Genomic DNA, 19,168 nt, shown 5'->3' with positions numbered 1-19,168 from the left:
AGTAATAATGGACTTAAAAAAAGTGATTTACACGTTTTCTGTACATTCACATAATGCATTTTGAATCATACGTAACACGGCAGCGTTTTTACACTAATATAAATAAGTATACAATAAATGTACAATAGCACGTAAATAACTAAAATAAATAAAATAATTAATTCTACGAGCTATTATTATCGTTATTTGTACTGAATAATCTTATATAATAACTTATATAACTTTATAATTAATATAATATAATATATTATAATAACTTATAGTATTAATCACTTTATTATTTAAATTATACTACTGTAATTTTATATATGACAACCTTTATAATATGCATTAGTGTACATTATTGCATTTAAAACTAAATTTTCTCTTTTTTTCGCTATAAAATCAATTGCTTTATTTCTAAAAAATTGGAACAAACACGTTAATCACATTTTGTTAAATAATATTGAAAATAATTATGTGATATTAACCGGTCTCCTCTTGTGACTCTCATTCAGTCCATTCATATATAAAATGATATATAACATTTTTATTTCCCAAAATGTTTTTGTATTATTAAAGAGACATTCTGCATAAGAATATTTTTAATAATTTAAACAAGTGTTTATATAATGTTTACTTTAAATTAATGCACAATAATATATATATTTTCAAATATTTATAAATTTATCAAAACTTATTCTTATTTATAAAAACTTATTATCTTTAAAAATAATATAAGTAAGTACAAAAATGTATATATATAATTTGAAATAGAAAAAAGCTCCAAAACATAATGTAAAAGACTTGAAAGAAAATTACAATTGTATGTGTTAATATTTATGAATTTACAGAATAGTTGATACTAGTTAATACATTAAAGCGCAAATCTTATATAAGATACAAAAATATGCATGTCGAATGTTTAATGAAATATCGTAAAGAACAAACATTCCAATATTAATATCTGTTTACAATTTATTCCTCTCAATAATTAATTTATTTATATCAGCTTGATAATATCTACTGGATTCAATAAATCATCTTTTCAATGTCACTTCTTAGAAATATAATATTTTCGAGAAAAAATTTGAAGTTTGATCTAATTTTTGCTGTATTGCAACAACAGAGTATTAAAATCAATGGATAGTTAATTCTTTAACTACCATCAATTGTTGTCATCAATAGACGGCGAAACATTTTATGAAACACAGCTGTCGTCAATAATTACTTCATGATGTGCTGTGATGCCGAGATCGCCTATTTCAATTTCAATTTCAATGATTCTGTTTATGTGATGTTGTCTCGGGTCTGCAATTATTTATTTTATTTATTCAATAATTCATTTCATTTATTTATATTACGAATCTCTCTCTCTCTCTCTCATTCTAAATTATCTAAATTATTTAAATTTTTAAATTATATTAATATAACATATAAAATATTCTGGATTTTATTTTAATATACATACTTAAAATATCTATAAAATGTTCTCGTATTAATTAATACTTTTATATAGATAGTAATATTTTATAAACTGCTTAACAATAATATATTATTTAGATATTTTGTGCATAAAATTCCATGATGAATTATTTAATAAATAATCAATTTTAATCAATAAATTAAAATACTTCTATAATTTAATATTCCGCGTTAGTGTATATTTTATAATATATAAAATATTTCGGCAAGGAATTATCGATAATAGAATGTTCGACTTTGGCAATATAAAATGTAAACAGTAGCGCGCTATGTTAGGGCTTTATCATCATTCGCACGGTGACACTCGAGAAATAAGGTAGTGGTGCGAAACGTCTCGTAGATTGTAATTTAAACATGACTACGATTAGTATCGAAACATAATTTGCTATAATTATTAATAATTAAAAATTAATTAACTTTTGATAAACGACATAAAAATGTTCCGCAACGATAAATCTTTATCGAATCGCAATCATTCATTACTGCGAATAAAAATTGAAACAGGCGATACATACAAGGGGATAATAGAATTAATTATGTTATGATCTTTCGATCATTGATGCTTATTATAATAACATTTCTTTAAAAAAATATTATATTTAAATATATTTTTACCAATGCTTTAAATTTTCTTAATCGGCAATCCTTGTTAATTAAACAATAGGTCGCGCAGAACGTATGTCCAGTACGGAATATGCATGGGCACGCGGTTTTGGGCTTCGTGCTCAAGTCAGCTTAGTGATGGTCACGCTCTATTTCGTCAAGTGATTCGGGCCGAATCGGTTAGAACTCGATCGATTGCTCAGAATGGTCGTCAATGGGTCTTTTAAAATGCAAAATTAAATATTATAGAATTTGACTTCGGAAGAGCGCGGTAAAACAATCGAATAAATTCAAATAATTAGCTCCGTGATGAATTGTTTAATAAATAATTAATTTTAATCAATAAATTAAAATACTTCTATAATTTAATATTCCGCTCGTGTATATTCTATAGTATATAAAATATTTCGGGAACGAATTATCAATAATATTATGTTCGACTTTGACGACGTAAACAATAGCGTGCTATTGTTTGTATGTTATGGTATTGCTATCATTCGCTCGGTGATATTCGAGCAGTAAAGTTTAGATATTTTCCGATCTGTGGGCGTAAAGTAATATTCTCTATCTATCTAGGGGTAGTTTAGGTTTATTTATATTGCGATATTTTGCAATATTTTGCGATATTTATGGGCGCAGTGTAATATTAATTATCTACGGGTAGTATAGATTTAATTACAATGCGATATTTTACGATATTTTGCAATATCTTGGGGCGCAGAGTATTATTCTGTATCTAGGGGTAGTTTAGATTTATTTACATTGCGATATTTTGCGATATCTGGGGGCGCAGAGTATTATTCTGTATTTAGGGGTAGTTTAGGTTTATTCATATTGCGATATTTTGCGATATCTTGTGGCGCAGTTTTATATTCTCTAAAGAAAATATCTAAAATAATGATGCGAAATGCTTCGTATGTTAATTAATTGTATAATAAATAATCGTTTAATTAATCTATAAATTGGAAAACTTCTACAATTTTTTTTTAATATTTTCATATATACGTATATGTTACAGTACGTAAAATATTTTGGCAATGAATGATCAATAACACGGTGTTCGACTTTGGTAATATAAACAATAGCGCGATATTGTTTATATGTTACGGCTTCGTTATCATTCGCACGGTGACACTCGAGCAATAAAGTAATGATTCGAAACGCTTCGCATATTGTCGAATATTTTTTCTAAATACGATTGAAATTAGTATCGAAACATAATTTGATATAATTATTAATAATTATAAATTAATTAACTTATGATAAAGGACATGAAACTGTATCGCAACGATATATCTTTATCGAATCGCAATCATTAATTCCTGTGAATAAAAATTGAAACAGGGGATATATAAAAAGGGATAAAAGGATTAATTTTGTTATGATCTTTCGATTATTGATGCTTATTATAATAATTTACTTAACGATACATATTGGAATTAAATAAATTTCGACAAATGCTTTAAATTTTTTTAATCGGCAGTCACTCATAGAATATTTCAACGATGAATTATAAGTATATTATAAGTCGACCTTGGCGATATAAACAGTACTGTGGTAATGTTTTTGACTTACGGTCATTCGCACAGGAACCTTGAGCAGTAAAGTAGTGGTGTGAGACGTTTCATATATTTTCAAATTCTTTCCTTTCATAGTCGACCTTGCGATATAAACAGTACCGCGGTAATGTTTCTGACTTACGATCATTCGCGCAGTGGCTCTTGAACAATGAAATAGTGATGTGAGACGTTTCATATATTATCAAATTCTTTCTCTAAACACAATTGCATGTGCAACGATGAACTTTTCGTGAATGAGTGTAAGGGCAAGGAGGAATTCAAATAAGTGCAACGAAGATTGAAGTGCCACGAGGAAAAAGCGAAGAAAGCAAAAGAAAAAAGGAGGTTTTGGAAATGGATGGATCAATAAGATACGATGTAAGTCATTAATATAAATTATTTATCACATACATTATTTATTATATTGTTACATCCCCGCGTCCCGTCCCCGTGGATGTATTCGCTATCCGTTGAATTCTTTCAGCGGGAACTACGTCGGACGGAAGAAGATTGTTTCTGCGCGCGTTGTCAAGATGTTATAAACAACGACTGTCAGAGAGTCTGTCAGAGAGAATCTAATATATATAATACATATATATAAAAAATATTCCGTTTTATTTTAAAATAATTAAAGCATTTAAAGTTTTTTATTAATTAATGTTTTCAGGTACTTGTTATATTTTAGAAAATATTTCATATTAATATATTTATTTAAATATTTCATACGTAAAAAAATAGAAACTTTTTTATTTATCATATTTTTAAAAGTTTATATCTAAGAAATATAAATTATTTTGTAATTAGGCAATTTATAATATTAAAATATATCTATTTAAAAGTAAAAATTAATTGCGCGCAATAATTAGTTTTAAAATCAATAATTTTGAACATTGCTTTATATAGATTTTCTATTTTTTCTATTTTTATTTATCATTTATATTTGCGAATTTAAATTTATAGAGTATATTGCAAAATAAATTTCACAAATTATATATTATATTATATATAAAATTATATATAATATAACCCTCCCATTGGGTACACCTTGTCGTGGTGGGAGGGCTTAGTACTTGGATGGTGCCTTGAGGTTTATCATAAATTTTTCTATTTAAGATAAATCTTAAGGAGCCTGAAGGGGAAGCTAAGTACCCTTTCGCGTCGTCGGTGCTGTCAACGTGCCGCGGACGGCGACGTTTCGTCACCGCGTTTTCGCGTTTTCAAAATCCCAATTTCATTATTGTCACGAGTCTCTATTTCCGATACCAATTAACTGGGATGTTTCGAGTTTGCACACGTTGCTATGCAACATACACTCGTGCTTCGTGCTTCGTCAAGTGATTCGGCCCGAATTGGTTAGAACTCGATCGATTGCTCGGAATGGCCGTCAATGAGTCCCTTCTTTTTGCTCGTCTACAGCCACACGCACTGCGTGTGTTAACCCTGTCGAGGAGTCGAGTGGATTCCCCTAGGCACGATTTTCGCTCGGTAAAAGGGGTTGCCTCCCCATTTTCTAAATTGCTGAATGTTAGCATTTAAAAAATGTGGGTATCCTCTTCTTTTGCCGTCTACTAGCCTGGTGTAGCATATAGCAACCGCGAGAGGCATAATATGTCCGGGCGGAGCACCTGAAATCGTGCTTAGCGGGTCCAGGTTCGATACGAGATAGGATAATTATGCGTGAAAAAGAGTTGGTGAACTTCATTTTCCTCTATTTTCGTCAATCGTTTCGTCTTCTTTCCGGTTTGGGCTTAATCTTAGCTCGTTGTATCGTTGCATTCCCGACCTGTTGGCTCGAAGCTGATTTTTGTAAGTGAAATGGGATTTTCGCTTGTACCGAAACCGGGAGTGCCATCCAAAATATATACATATTAAGTATATACATCGCGCGATCAAATATAAAATTTTTAATTGCATCGAAATAGTGCGGAAACCGTTCAGTATCGCGCGTAAAATAGCGGAAATAGCGATATAAAAATATCGCTCGCGAGTGCGGGAGTGCCGTTAAAAGTATCGCGCGCCAACAACATGAGAGGAGGAGGAGGCCTGGGAGAGGCATCTTGCATCGGCGGAACAACCTGATGGTGAATATCTATTATTTGTATATTAATTGTTATAAATCGTTAACTTGTTATAAACGAACAATAATTCGATCTTATTATTTAAATGAATTAAAGAGAAAGAGAAATTTTTATAAAAGTCATAAAATTTTCTATTTAAAAAACGGTTTCAAAAATTTATAAAATTTTTCCATACGTGTTTATCTGCTTATTATTTTACACATTGGATATAAAATTCCGCGCGACAAAATTTTTTTAAATATTGATTGCATTTTGTGAGCATTATTATAAATGAATTTTATATTTGTATGTTACAGACAACTAGCTTCGATAACAACAACTCCGCTGTTGCGCATCAGTGTCGGTGAGTGAAAAAAACTTTTATTTAACTTTAAGGTAACGGATTCGTAGAGATTGTAGATGTAGATGTAAATGTAGATTGTAGATTGTAGATAAATCCGTTGCCTTAAAATGGATGAGCTAGAATGGATTAAATTAAATAAATAAAATAAAATAATTAAATTAAATTAATTAAATTAAATTAAATAATTTCAATAAGTTCTTTCGAACTTATGCTTTGCATCTATTGCGAAAATATATTAAAATATTAATTAAAAAAAGAAGAGATCAAGAAAAGATTTTTTTGTAAAAATTTTGTCCAATTTATTAAGTAAAGAACACGCATTAACAATTTTATCAATTTTATCAATTTTTGATGCTAATTTATTCTTATAATACGCACTTATCTTCTAATTCCTCATAGCTCATCCATCGTAGAATTTGTTTGTAGATATTGTTTTTAAACTTTACTTTAACTTAATATAAAGCCAAATGATGAATTAATTAAATAATTTGTAATATGATAAATACACACATATTAATTTTATATTTTATTATAAAATATAATATATAGAAATTTGTAGTAATTTGGGTTTATTTCAGTTAAAATAAAGTTATATTCAATATTTAACGATCGTGAAATCGAACAATCGTTACTAAATGAGCGTAAATATTTCACGCTCTTTTGCCGGTAATTATCCCGGCAAAAGAAGGAGTTTTTATCTCCTTCTTCGATCTCTGATTAGAGATCGAGAAAGAAAGTGGCCAGGATCAACGAAAGGTAGGTTCAACTGGCCTGAAGAGCACGCAGTTAGGGTACGCGGTTAGGGCACGCGGTTAGGACATGTAATTAGGGCACGTGATTAAAATATATACATGATTAAGTTAGCTGATGATTAGAAATAGGTTCCACAAATCTCGAATAATTTTAGTTAATCAGGAAGTAGAGTTGTTAGAGCTATATTAAGTAAGATCATTAGAATTCTTCTTTTAATATTAGGGCTATTAAGATCATTAGAATTCTTTAATAGTAGGGTTATTAGGGCTATATTAGGTAACAATCATTCTTTCTTTTAATATTCCAATAATCTTAGAGGTAAATTAAAATTATTTTAATTAAGTTGAATTTATTTTTAAAAATGTAAAAATAAATATAACATGGTTTAAAAATAAAAATGTGTTAAAAATGAAATTTAAATTATCTTCAGGAATATTAAAGAAATTGCATAATTATTAACGTTTAAGAAATATCTTAACATGTTATATTTTATTTTAAAACTTAAAAATATATGTGTATTAAGTCAAACATTAAAACCAAATGTTAATGCTATCAATATCAAATTATTGATGTTATTAAACATTTAAATAAATCGAATATTATTATTTGATATTAATAGCATTATAAATTTGTAAATTATAAATAGTTATAATTGTATTTTAATTATAATCTAATATTGATATTTTAATTGTAAAATACAATACAATTATGACTATAATTATATTAAATAAAATTGTATTTACAATTGTAAATTCTTACGTAAATTACACGAAAAATTATCGAAAGTATACGTCTAATGATTACATAATAGTAATTAACATAACAGTAATTCATTAAATTAAAGTATTTATTTCTATAGTATATATTTTTGAAATATTCATAAAAGAGTAATTGTTTGTATTTCCATATCAAAGAGTCATTAATAAAATTGGAAAATTTTTATATAAAATATAAAAATTCGATGCTAAATTAATGATTAAATACAAGTTTTACAAAATTTGACGAACCCCTTCGTTACAGAAACGCGAGTCAATTATTATAAACTTAATGATATGCTTTCCGTTAAACTTATCTATTATATTTTTGAATTCTATATCGCGCGGAACTAAATATTCGTAAAATAAATTAATAAATTATGATTGCGAAAATACCTCGTTTTTTCGCGTTCTTATACAAGATTGTCGTTTTAATACAAGAATTTTATCGCTGTCCCTCTCATCAGATATTATTGCTAAATATTGTTAATTAAATATAAAGAAATATCGAATAAGAGTGTGAAGATTTGATGTGAAAAGTCAACGATTAAATATTAGCTTCAAAAAATTTAACGATCACCTTCGATATTATATAGAATCGCGAGTTAATTATTATGAATTTAATAATTTGTTTTTTCAGTTATGTTTGTATATTTACGAATTTCGTATCGAAAAATATTCATAAATAAATTAATAAATTACGGTTGCGAAAACACCATGTTTTTCCCGCGTTCTTAGACGAAATTGTCGTTTTAATAAAAGAGTTATCGTTGTTTCTTTCGTTAAATAAACGTTAATGAAAGTTGCGTGGCTCGTATCGCCGAGCAGTCGAAACGATTTTTATCATGGAGAATTATTTCTCATCGGTTTTTGTGAGATCCATTCGCGACGTCTAGTTCGATGCCCCGTTGAAAATTGGGGATTTTTATTGTAAGATTGGAACTAATGCCAGGTTTTCCTGGCAATTTCCGAAAGCAATGATTTTGGTAGTAATTCAACGACGAACGCCATATGCTTCTTTAAAGTCGAATTAAAATAACATATATTTAGATGAGAGAAATGAATCTTTTCTTTTCTTCGTTAAAAATGTTCTATCATTATTAGGATTGGTATTATTATTATCTAATGCCAGAAAGATTTAATAGTATAATAGATTAAATATAGATATAGCGTTGTGTATAAATTTCTATTTTTCAAGTAATTTCGTATTGTAATTAGGTTTTATTAACTTCTTTGAAAAAAATGGTTACGAACGAATATATTTTATTAATTAATATAATTTATCCTTTTTGAAAGATTATTTCTAGGTACTGGGAATATTAATGTTAGTTTTTAGTTTCTTTTAAGAAACTATTTACAGGTATTGGACATCCATCGCCAATTTAGGACATTAGTTTTTAAATATATGCCATTTTATATATGTATGTATAATAAAATACATGCGCAAATTAACGTATCCAAAATATTTTTCTAATTTTTATTAATATTATATATTATATATACGAAATTATATATGAATGTTACATAAAATGTACGAATACTTAAAAATTTCGAGACAAATCGAATGGGTACCCCTATATCAGTAAGATATTGATTAAAAGAAAAAAATTATTAATTTAAACGTTATAAGAATAAAAATCTAGAGAATTATTCTAGAATTAATTATTTAAAATTATTTGATTTATTTTATTTTGCAAACTATTCCAATTGAAATTTCAAATCTTGCTGTTATCGGGTTTGATTCGTCTCGCGCGCGCGAAACGGTACCCGAAAATTATTATATGTGTTCGCACATTATATGTGTTCAACACAAATTCTAATGATGCATGGATTTTATTATTTATAAATGTAATCGTTCGTAATCACATTTCTATAAAAAATTGTTATATCCACTTAATTTTCAATAAAGAAATATATTTCTTAATAATGGAAGAACATGTTTTCTGACGTGAATATCAATTTCGTGAATTGAAAATAATGACGATTATTAACGATAATTGTCGTTGATTTATTACTGAAATCATTGCTATTGGGAATAGTCCGAAAGATCCGGGATTCGTTCCCTCCTACAGTAAAATTCCCGATGTTCAATGGATCACTTAACTTTTCTTCGCAAATTGATCTTGCGAAATTTGATATAGAAACAAGATGTTAATCTTTCTCCATTTTTAAAATCGCTCTTCTTTTTATTACCGGTTTGTCACCCGCGTATCTGATGGCTTCGATTATTATATTATAAAAATTATACGCAATATGAATATTTTGAATATTATCGATTTATTTATTCGTCGCGTTTTCTCGCGAATTTTAAATCGCGATTTATTCTGTAATTTAATTGTTGATTTACATCGAAGCTCATTTTATTTTTTCGCGTTTTGAATATTTTCTTTGATAATCTACACAAAACGCGCCAGTAATGCAAATATTTTCTTCTACAATCGAAGAAATGATCAATAATTTTATTAATGACTCTTTTGATCATGATTATATACGTTACATAAAACTTATTAAATTCTATTAATGCATATCGATTATTAACGATAAATATCGCGTAATTAATCATCGCTAATCAGGCTTGTCTGGACTATATAAAAATTTTAGAAAATTTCATATTATACGTATATTTTGGACATTTTCGCGTAGTAAATTATTCCATGTAATAACTTATTTTGTATTAAGTTTCAAATTATATTTTATATTCACTTTTGTATTAAAAGAAAATAAAATGTATTGAAAGAAAATAAAAATAAAATTAAAAAAAAATTTTTCCTCCTCGATGTATCTCCACCTTAACGGAGGCATTTGCCGAGTGAGGAGGTTTGCGTACTCTCGTGAACCTGAGACCTATGCCGGTAGTAACGTACGCCGATATTCATATAGACTATTCTTATATTTAAGATAATCTTTTAAGTATAATCTTAGATCGCGTCTTAAGATTCCGTTCATTTAGTAAAATAGTCGTATAACATTTTCCATAAGCATAACAAATGATGATAATCTTTATGATGTTAAACAAAAAAATAAACCATAATAATCTAAGAATTCGAAGGAGAAAGTATATTGAATAGAAATGCATAGTGATTGGAAATGATTAGAAACTAAAAGACTGTTATGCATACAACCTACTTATTAATAATAATACTATTTTGTAATTATATTAAATTTTATAATTTAGTACATTGTGTTATATAAAGCATTAAGCTTAAAAATATTATGCTGGTATGAAAATTATAATAAAAATATATAAATAATGTTGGCTATATTAGAATGGAACATAAGAATTCTTTATATTTTATATAAAAGAAGAGATACTTAAAATATTTTGCAACATCTATATATTTTTCGAATCTTAATTATAAAAACTTTAGAAGAATCAGTGATTAATTTAACAAATTCGATACATGTATTAATAATCAAATTTTTAAATAATTAAAAAATGATTGATAACCGGCATTTTGTGCACATAGCACGGAACAAAACCAGAAATTGTGCACATTATATGTTACCCTCTGAGAACATTCGTGGAATTTGGCTTTGTAATTCACGTCCACGTTTTTAATGTCCACAGAGGGAGTTCTCTCTCTGATTGTTAGTAAATAAAAAGCAGTGAAAGGATCGCACATGAGTTTTTCTTAAATTTAATAATGTTTTTCAATGTCAACTTTTAAACTGACTTGAAAATAATAATTACAGTCCTATTGTTATGTAATTATTATATTAATTATAATCATATGACTATTATATTAATTACAATATCATATTGTTTTAATTATACTATCTACAGTTATATCGTTATGTGACTATCCTGGTTTATTAATTTAATTTAACATAAAAAGATAGATAGAATTACATTGAATTCTTGTGAAGAAGAGACGTATGGTTTATTTCTATATTTTAGTATTTCGCAATTATGGAAGAGGTTCTTCAACAGTTGGGAGTGGGAATTCGACCCGTGGATGATCCTTTCTTTGACGATTCTTATAAAGTCTGCAAAGTCTTTCAAAGGAAAGGCATCACGATTGACGACGAGGAGGAATTATGTCACCAAGTGTGAGTGTAGATCCTCTGAAAAAAATTGACATAATTTAAGAGTTTATTTTTAATGCAAATATACTTTAGAAATTATATACTCCTATCTTTAAAGAATATTACAAAGTAATAAAAATTCTTAGAAAATTCAATTGGATTCTGAGAGAATTAAATTCAATCCTTTTAAATAAAAGTAATGATTGCTTGTATATTTATGTACCTGTAACTTGGAATGAAAAAAATAAAGTTGATATTCTATTTCAGAATTAAAGAGTTCCCGTGTTACATCCCAGGATGTCAGGTTACTTTTCAAACGTTATTCGATTATGAGATGCATTATAATAGTTCTCATCGATACACTTGTACAGAGTGTAAAGCATCTAGACCAAGTCCACGTCTGTTGGAGATTCATATTCAAGAGACGCACGATGCCTTTTTTAAAATTATGGCTGAGAAGCAAGCAATGGTATTTATATTTATTCTTTTTAATTTTAAATCTTATAATAGTTTTATTAATAATATATTTTTAATAATATAAAATATTTTTGTTTAGTATCAATGTTATGATTCTGAATGTAATATAAAATTTAACAATCCAACGGAAAGGAGAGAACATTGCATTAAAATACATAAATTTCCAAAGAAGTATCGGTTTGACAACATGCAACATTGTATCAAGGAAGACGAATCGAATGAGAATAGAATGGAAATCGATGATGTTGATGACAAAAGTAAAAGAAAACCTACTAAAGTATTCTTCAAAAATCAAAAAAGCAAAATGTTTCCAAAAGGTGCTACCAGTATAGTCTGTAGTAATAATGCTAGCTCGGAAACAATTCCGACAACTAATATCAACACTAAAGTAACAACATCATTAGTTTTTGTTCCTAGACAAGTACAAAAATCGTTTTCGAAGGTACTTACAGGTAATCAAAATAAAGAAAAGAATGTTCTTGAGTCAGAAACTATGACAGAACTTGCAGATTCGCTGCCTGATTGACAATTTGTGTATGTACAAGATTCATTTAAGTTGAATTTCATTGATGGAACACTTTGAAATATTTTTCTAAGAATATGTAATTTTTACTGAGACAAATAAATACTTTCTTTTTATCGAGATAAAAAAAAAGAAAGAATGAACGCTCTATGTATATCTATATGTGTGTATGTATATATACACACATATATACATATATATAAATTATATACATATATGTGTGTGTATATGTAAATTAATTTAATGAATTTATCGTATTTATTATATTTATTGTATTTACTATAATTTATTACATTTTTTTTTTTATAGTATATTATGCCGGGTTAGATGCATTTTTCCTTTTTTTATTTCTTTTATCATATAAATCCAATATGTAGAATCCTCGAAGAGACTACTCGTTTTTTACAATTACATAAATTAGTTTGAGATCTATCTATAAGCAAACTGACTCGCACGTTCAAGGTGCAATTAACATTCTTCAAGATCATCTTCATTTTCTATCTACAATATCCTATTTTTTCCTCGATTTTTTTAAAAAGCCTTAGAAAACGCAACATAAGACGCAATTACATAATTTACATTCGACGAAAATAAAAAGTCACTACATCGCTCCCCTTTTTCTTAACTCTGTAAGAATAAATGATCTCGCACAAGTATATTCTTCGAATTCTTGAATATTGAAATTGATATTGAAATTTCGTCTAATTCTTAACGTTTTATCTGATTTTTGTTGTAAAAAAATTATGATAGAACTTAAGAATTGATTTGAATCTAACAAACTGCGCATTCAAGAAGCACATTCATTAAAATAAAAAACTCCAAAAGTGATTAATGCATGAATAAGTGAGCAAAATTATAATTACGAAAATACATTTAAAATTCTTTCATTTTCTTTCAAAACTAATATAAATTTTACATAATATAATTTACATAATTTTACATAATATAAATTTTCAAATTAGTCGAGAAAATTGTTTGTTTAAGAATATATAATATGATAAATTGATGATAAATTTTAAATATAATAACTCAATATAAATCTTTATTAAACGATCGTTCATCTTCTCGATTAGAAAAATTAATAAATTTGGAGATAAATAAATATTTTATTTACGAAAAGTTGATAAAACAAGAATACACATTATACAAATCTATCATATAAATGTATTTTCATATATAACAATAATCTTATATATATGTATTTACATAATGTATGTAAATATATATATATATATATATATATATATATATATATATATATATTATACATATATTATATATACATATATATGCATACATATTATACGCATGTTACATATTTCGATGCATAGTATACACACATATATACATATATAATTTATGCAAAAATAAATAATATGTAATATATATGTAATGTATGTATATGTGCTTGTACATAAAAATGTAACATAAGCATTAATTATTAACTATATATATACTAACTATATATGCATTACATGTATATCGACATTTTGCTAAATCAGGTTGCTATCATTACACATACTTGAAGAGTTTCACCAATGTTTATACTTCTTAATTTGATTTATATCGTAACCCAATTGTTGTAACAAACAGTGTAATCCTGTTAATTCGCTCTTTAATCGTGTATTCTCATTTTCTAGAAAGGTTGCCCAGATCGCAAGCTCATCTTCCTTGGCCCTTCGAGCATCTCGTGAACGTTTTGCTGCTTCGTTATTCTTCTTTCTTCGTTCCCAATAAGCAGCGTCCTTTTCTTCAGCAGTACTGGTAGGCAATCCCGGATGTTCAGTTTTGGATGTTCGACGCATTTTAGGATTCGGTGTGTTCTCGTTCATTTTTTTATACGTAAGCATTTTTTCCCGAAATTCAAAGTATTCACTCGAGTTGTAGGTGAACGCAGTATCGATATGCCTCTTTAAAGCGGGAAAGGGACTCTTCGAGTATGCTTTGAAAGGCCTTGGTGTCTTTTTTATCACTTCCAATGATGGCGTTGACATTTCTTGGGTCAATGGGCCATTCATAAATTCTAGCGGATTCTTTTCGGTAGTTCTATTTGTCTGTAATGATGATGTTTCTGTGCACGATGTAAACGTTGATGCAATCGTTGAGGTCGCTACCGGAATCTTTATGGCTTCGCTGTTTAGGTATGAAGATAACGGCAGAAATGGCATTCCTATTGTTACGCCCGGGGATGGAACAAACAGCGGTATATTATTCGTAATGTTGCTGCGAGTATTGTAAAAGGACGGTCTACACTCGGTCGTTTCTTTTGCCGAATCCGACTCGGAGGATGATGATGATGACAGCATAATATCGCTCGTAAAAGGACTCTGTTTCTCCGCATCCGATAGATTTGAGTGTTGATCTTGCCTGTTTGTATATTGTTGTGCAGGCAAGCTCCGAAATAAACAGGTCCTTGTATTTGTGCCTGTGATTGTTGTAGATGTCACGGAATTTTTGCGTGATAAGTCTAGAGCCGAGTAATTCTGAGATTTAGATTCGCCCTCTGATTCCAAGTTGGTTTCTTGCTTCGACCGACGAGATAAATCCCAAGTTTGAAGATCGTTCGCGTTCTTTAGCTCCATATCGTTTGTGGCGTTTTGCATTGTTATCTGTGTGATTTATCTACAATAAAATAAAATTTATTAATTAATAGTTAATCATTAATTAAATACTTAATAATTAATTATTGATATTTTATATTGCAGATAAGAAAATTATTAAAAATTTTAAAGTAAAATGATGTAAAAGATTCTTAAAAAATTATGCTGTTTGTTATAACATTCGAGTTACGAGTTAAATCATAAAGTTATTTTTTATGAAATTTTAATTAAATTTCAAAGATATTTTAAATTCTGATTACACCTACACACACACGCATAATATTAATTCTTTTTTTTTGTTTCAGATTTAAAAATATTTTGTAAAATTTTCTTTCTTTTTTTAGAAAACATACATTTTATGTCATTTAATTTTACGCTTTTAATATTAATAGTCATTTAATATGTTTTATCTTTTTGTGTACACGAATATAAAGTAACATAAAATTAATCGTATAACGTCTATGATAAAATAAATATAAATCATAATATAATAATAATTGATATTATGCAATATTATATAATTAATATACAATTCTGCCATTAATTATTTAATTTCAATAATTTCTGTTAGAAAATAAAATCAAATAAATGCTGATCAGGAGGAAATCTCGATACGCAATATGAGATTCATTCTTTCACAATTTAATGTTTATGTATAATTATTTATATAATATCTGACTATTCAAAATTTATGATTACTTAAAAAATTCATATGTAAAGTTACATGCATTAATACCGATGATAATAATGAGTGCTTTTGTATTGCACTTTGCACATTATTCTCCGACGCTTTCTAAAGCGACTTATCAATACTTGAAAGTCTTTAGAAACGTTTAAGGACGAAAATGCTTACGTAAGTTGATTAGATAGCCATTAAATCAAAATAGTCATTAATGCACGGTTTACATGGAATGAATACTTTCACTCATTAATTATTTTTGGAAAGAATGCATCATATCTAAATATTTTATATGTTATTGATTATGTAAAAAGGTAATACTTAAGTAGCTATGAATAAATGATTAAATACATATGTGTCGCGTCAAAGTATTAAAAGTAAAAATAAGTATGTGTGTGTGTGTGTGTATGTGTTAAATAAACTCATAAATAAGATAATTTTTATGTATTTCAGATAATACATTAATATATTTCAGATAGTATCCCAGGTAGCAGAGTCAGGTCAAAAGACATCTTATTAACGTTTTAATGACGTCATTGTACATCATTAAGACGTCTGGAGATCATCTTGCTACCTGGGATATTTTTTCACATTTATTTAATGTAAATTAAAGCAATCAATTAAATTGAAATTAATGCGCTGATTTTGTAAACGCTACAATAAATCTTGTAAATACATTAAATCTTGTAAATAAATTAATTTTATTGCATCGTAACAGCGATTGAATAATTATATAAAATACATTTCAGTTAAAATAAAAATAAAATAATTTAAAATGAATTATTGAGAATTGCAAACGCGAAATACAAGATTATTTTTATTTTTTTAACAGAATATTTATATATGTATGTATGTATATTTTTTTACAAATAAATTCAGCGACCTAATACAAGATAAAATTATGGAAAATCATTATTAAAATTTGAGACTCTTCTGTAATTGTAATTATATTAAACTATGGGGAAAAACGAGTAAAAATTATTTTCTTGCAAAAAAATTTTTTATATATTACAATTCCGATAAGATAGATGAATAAAATGTGAAATTTTCTTCTGATTATTTTAAAGTAACGTGTCTTGAATTTTCAATAAAAATAGGCATAAATAACAATAAAAAATAATCAAATAAAATAAAAATTTGTTCAAAGTAATAACTAAATGACGAAAAACGGCAAATAAGAGTAGGGGCGTAGTTAGAGCGCAAGAAAAAAAACCAAAATTTTTTTATTTTTATTAATATATTAAAAAACATTCAATTTCCTTACAAAATATAATTAAATACGGATATTTTTTGCGCTATTTTTGGTTCATTTTTAACATAACAATATCGTCAATAGGACTTTGCGCATGTCTATTCCGAAATACTTAATTAATTTTATATGTTTCTATACCATTGGATAGTCATTAAATCATGATAGTCATTCCCACCCAACCAAAATATTGCAGCAACATTGCCGCAACATTGCTGCAATGTTGTAATATTGCCGCAATATTGCTGCAATATTCTGTGTTTGCTGGGTTAATGCATGTGGCTTACGTGGTAGATACACAAATATTTTCACATTCATTAATCAACACTATTTTTGGAAAGAATGCATTATTATTAACACTATTTTTAGAAAAACTACATCATATCTTTTTAACATTACATTTTTTATCATATTTTTCATTATATTTTTTTAACATTAATATTGTTATAAAGATGGACTAAAAATGGCCCGAAACGTCCATACTTTATTTATATTTTATTGTAACTATATTTAATTATAAATAGAATTGAATATATTTTGTAATATATTAATAAAAAAGGGGAAAAATTTGTTTTTTAGCGCTCTAGTACTACTTCATTCTTGCCATTTTCATCATTTATTATTAATAAAAATAGACATTTTATGACTATTAATCAAGATTTACAGCTACTTGTTAATCCACGAACCAAAAAGAGAATCTTGTCATTTAATATGAATAAGATCAGAAGTCTTGAAAGCGTAAAAGTATTATTTAACATCCGACAGAATTCTTCTTATCACACTCTATAAATACATATCGCTCTGCTTACCTAATAATTCCTTATTCCAAGGTTATACGAACTGATAACACAACACTAATGACGACACGATGCTCTTCTTCTCTCTAAGATATTCCAGTTATTCTATCTTTAAATTGTAATCGCAGCTTGAAGAATACAGGAAAAGGGTTTCACGCCGTCTTACGTCCGGTCAATCGTGCTCACCGTGTGAAAGTCCTATACCATCTAATCTTGGGGTTGAAGAGTAAAGCTTATATAGCTGTACTTTTAAGGCCCCACACAAGAGCCCTTAGGAGGGGGAAATGGTGCTACCTGTTGGCCACAACTCAAGATCGACGCGTGTCCGTCCTTTTTGGCGATTTCCAAAATGTTCCAAATGTTAGGTCACGCCCAAAAGGTTGTCTTTAAAGATTGTCTCGTGACTTCACGTTAAAATTACCCCACTACTGGATTTTTATTACCCAATGTTTGCCTATTTATCTAATGATTTTGCCACCACTGAATCTTTATTATCTAATATTTGCCTATTTATTTAATAATTTTGCCAAGAAAAATGCATCATGAGAGAATAAATTTTCTGTTCTGCGATGTCAAATTTCTAGAACATGTGTCGTATTTCTCTTCCTCTCCTTTCTTTGGAGACATAATACCGTCACTTTGAAACCATGTGTCGTTCATATGATTTATCGTACAGATACAAATGCTATTATATTGAGAATTATCACTGTTTACCTTGAAATCGACGAATACGAGAGATTCTCTGATGCAACTGTTTTATCAAAGACATAATCAATAGCACGACACGATACTAATTAAGATTTTGAAACATTTGAAAAAAATAATATGGCAAGAGTCCAAGAAGATTTGTAATATCTCCATTAAATATGACAGTATGTGAAATTAATCTTGGTCCTATGCTCCTTCTGTTACAAACAACACGAGAGCGTATTCTTCTTTTGCACAGTCGCATTATTTAGCTAATTTTCAGCGGAATTTAAAAATTAGAAAATTTATTTTATTTCTCCGTAACATTTCTAGAGAAATCTATTTATTTATTTTTAGAAATGAATTAAATATGTTTCCACATTTCTGTCTAAAGTACATCTTGTATCAAATCTCTTAGAATGATATAATCGATGTAAGTCATGGAATTTTTCGCGATTTTTACAATATTTTTACGATTTTTATGATATTGATATCAAATTCATTTCTCGGAACAATTGTCACGAATATTGCAATATTTTTTTTATATTTTTAATATTTTATTTCGCATTCGATTT

The 19,168-nt window shown here is 27.7% G+C and overlaps 2 protein-coding genes across 2 annotated transcripts; one reads left to right on the top strand and one right to left on the bottom strand.

Annotated features, from left to right (window-relative positions):
• Nucleotides 1–11,147: 11,147 nt before the first annotated feature.
• Nucleotides 11,148–12,729, top strand: L(2)k10201 (zinc finger protein 511 lethal (2) k10201). The gene is made up of 4 exons (XM_083079689.1): nt 11,148–11,260; nt 11,454–11,605; nt 11,849–12,050; nt 12,138–12,729. Exons 2-4 carry the CDS (start codon nt 11,466–11,468, stop codon nt 12,582–12,584), a joined length of 789 nt encoding a protein of 262 aa, XP_082935815.1. The 5' UTR covers nt 11,148–11,260; nt 11,454–11,465; the 3' UTR covers nt 12,585–12,729.
• A 1,279-nt stretch (nt 12,730–14,008) lies between these two features.
• Gt (transcription factor giant) lies at nt 14,009–18,130 on the bottom strand. Its single transcript, XM_083080267.1, has 2 exons — nt 17,919–18,130; nt 14,009–15,203 (listed from the first exon to the last, which is right to left on the bottom strand). The coding sequence occupies exon 2, from the start codon at nt 15,182–15,184 to the stop codon at nt 14,114–14,116; it is 1,071 nt and encodes a 356-aa protein (XP_082936393.1). The 5' UTR covers nt 15,185–15,203; nt 17,919–18,130; the 3' UTR covers nt 14,009–14,113.
• Nucleotides 18,131–19,168: the final 1,038 nt, after the last annotated feature.

Source organism: Camponotus vicinus, unplaced genomic scaffold, assembly GCF_025532165.1.
Source record: "Camponotus vicinus isolate PSW18456_S1 unplaced genomic scaffold, iyCamVici1.0 SCAF_10, whole genome shotgun sequence".
Taxonomy (NCBI): domain Eukaryota; kingdom Metazoa; phylum Arthropoda; class Insecta; order Hymenoptera; family Formicidae; genus Camponotus; species Camponotus vicinus.
The sequence above is the reverse complement of the archived record's forward strand: the minus strand, read 5'-3'. Positions and strand labels throughout refer to the sequence as shown.

What these genes read in the sequence shown, in the direction of transcription:
- Gt (XM_083080267.1), bottom strand. Translation starts at nt 15,184, where the DNA reads ATGCAAAACGCCACAAACGATATGGAGCTAAAGAACGCGAACGATCTT.